The 213-nt window shown below is 65.3% G+C and overlaps 1 protein-coding gene across 1 annotated transcript in view; it reads left to right on the top strand.

Annotated features, from left to right (window-relative positions):
* Nucleotides 1-213, top strand: part of LOC104618222 (sushi, nidogen and EGF-like domain-containing protein 1) — a gene marked incomplete at both ends in the record, with an annotated part of 6479 nt that overhangs the window by 1221 nt on the left and 5045 nt on the right. The window contains one exon of the mRNA XM_010283765.1: nucleotides 9-100. Within this exon, the coding sequence (XP_010282067.1) occupies nucleotides 9-100 (92 nt within the window). The remainder of the gene's footprint in view (nucleotides 1-8; nucleotides 101-213) is intronic.

Here is a 213-nt window from a genome sequence, read left to right as displayed (position 1 = left end):
GAGAGCAGGGTGTGCCAGAACGGCGGGAGGTGCCAGGCAGTGAACGGGACGGCGACGTGCTTGTGCCAGCCGGGGTACACAGGGACAGACTGCCAGACAGGTGGGTGGCAGGAGCAGGCACCGGGGGGGATGGTGGCACGTCACACCTTGGCAAGCTGCCTTCCCACCCTGCTTCACCGCGGCCATCGTTTTGGAAGGGGAGTACTAGGTGTT

This window comes from Phaethon lepturus, unplaced genomic scaffold (genome assembly GCF_000687285.1).
Source record: "Phaethon lepturus isolate BGI_N335 unplaced genomic scaffold, ASM68728v1 scaffold26753, whole genome shotgun sequence".
NCBI lineage: Eukaryota > Metazoa > Chordata > Aves > Phaethontiformes > Phaethontidae > Phaethon > Phaethon lepturus.
Note: the sequence above shows the minus strand (reverse complement) of the source record. Positions and strands in the feature narration are given on the sequence as shown.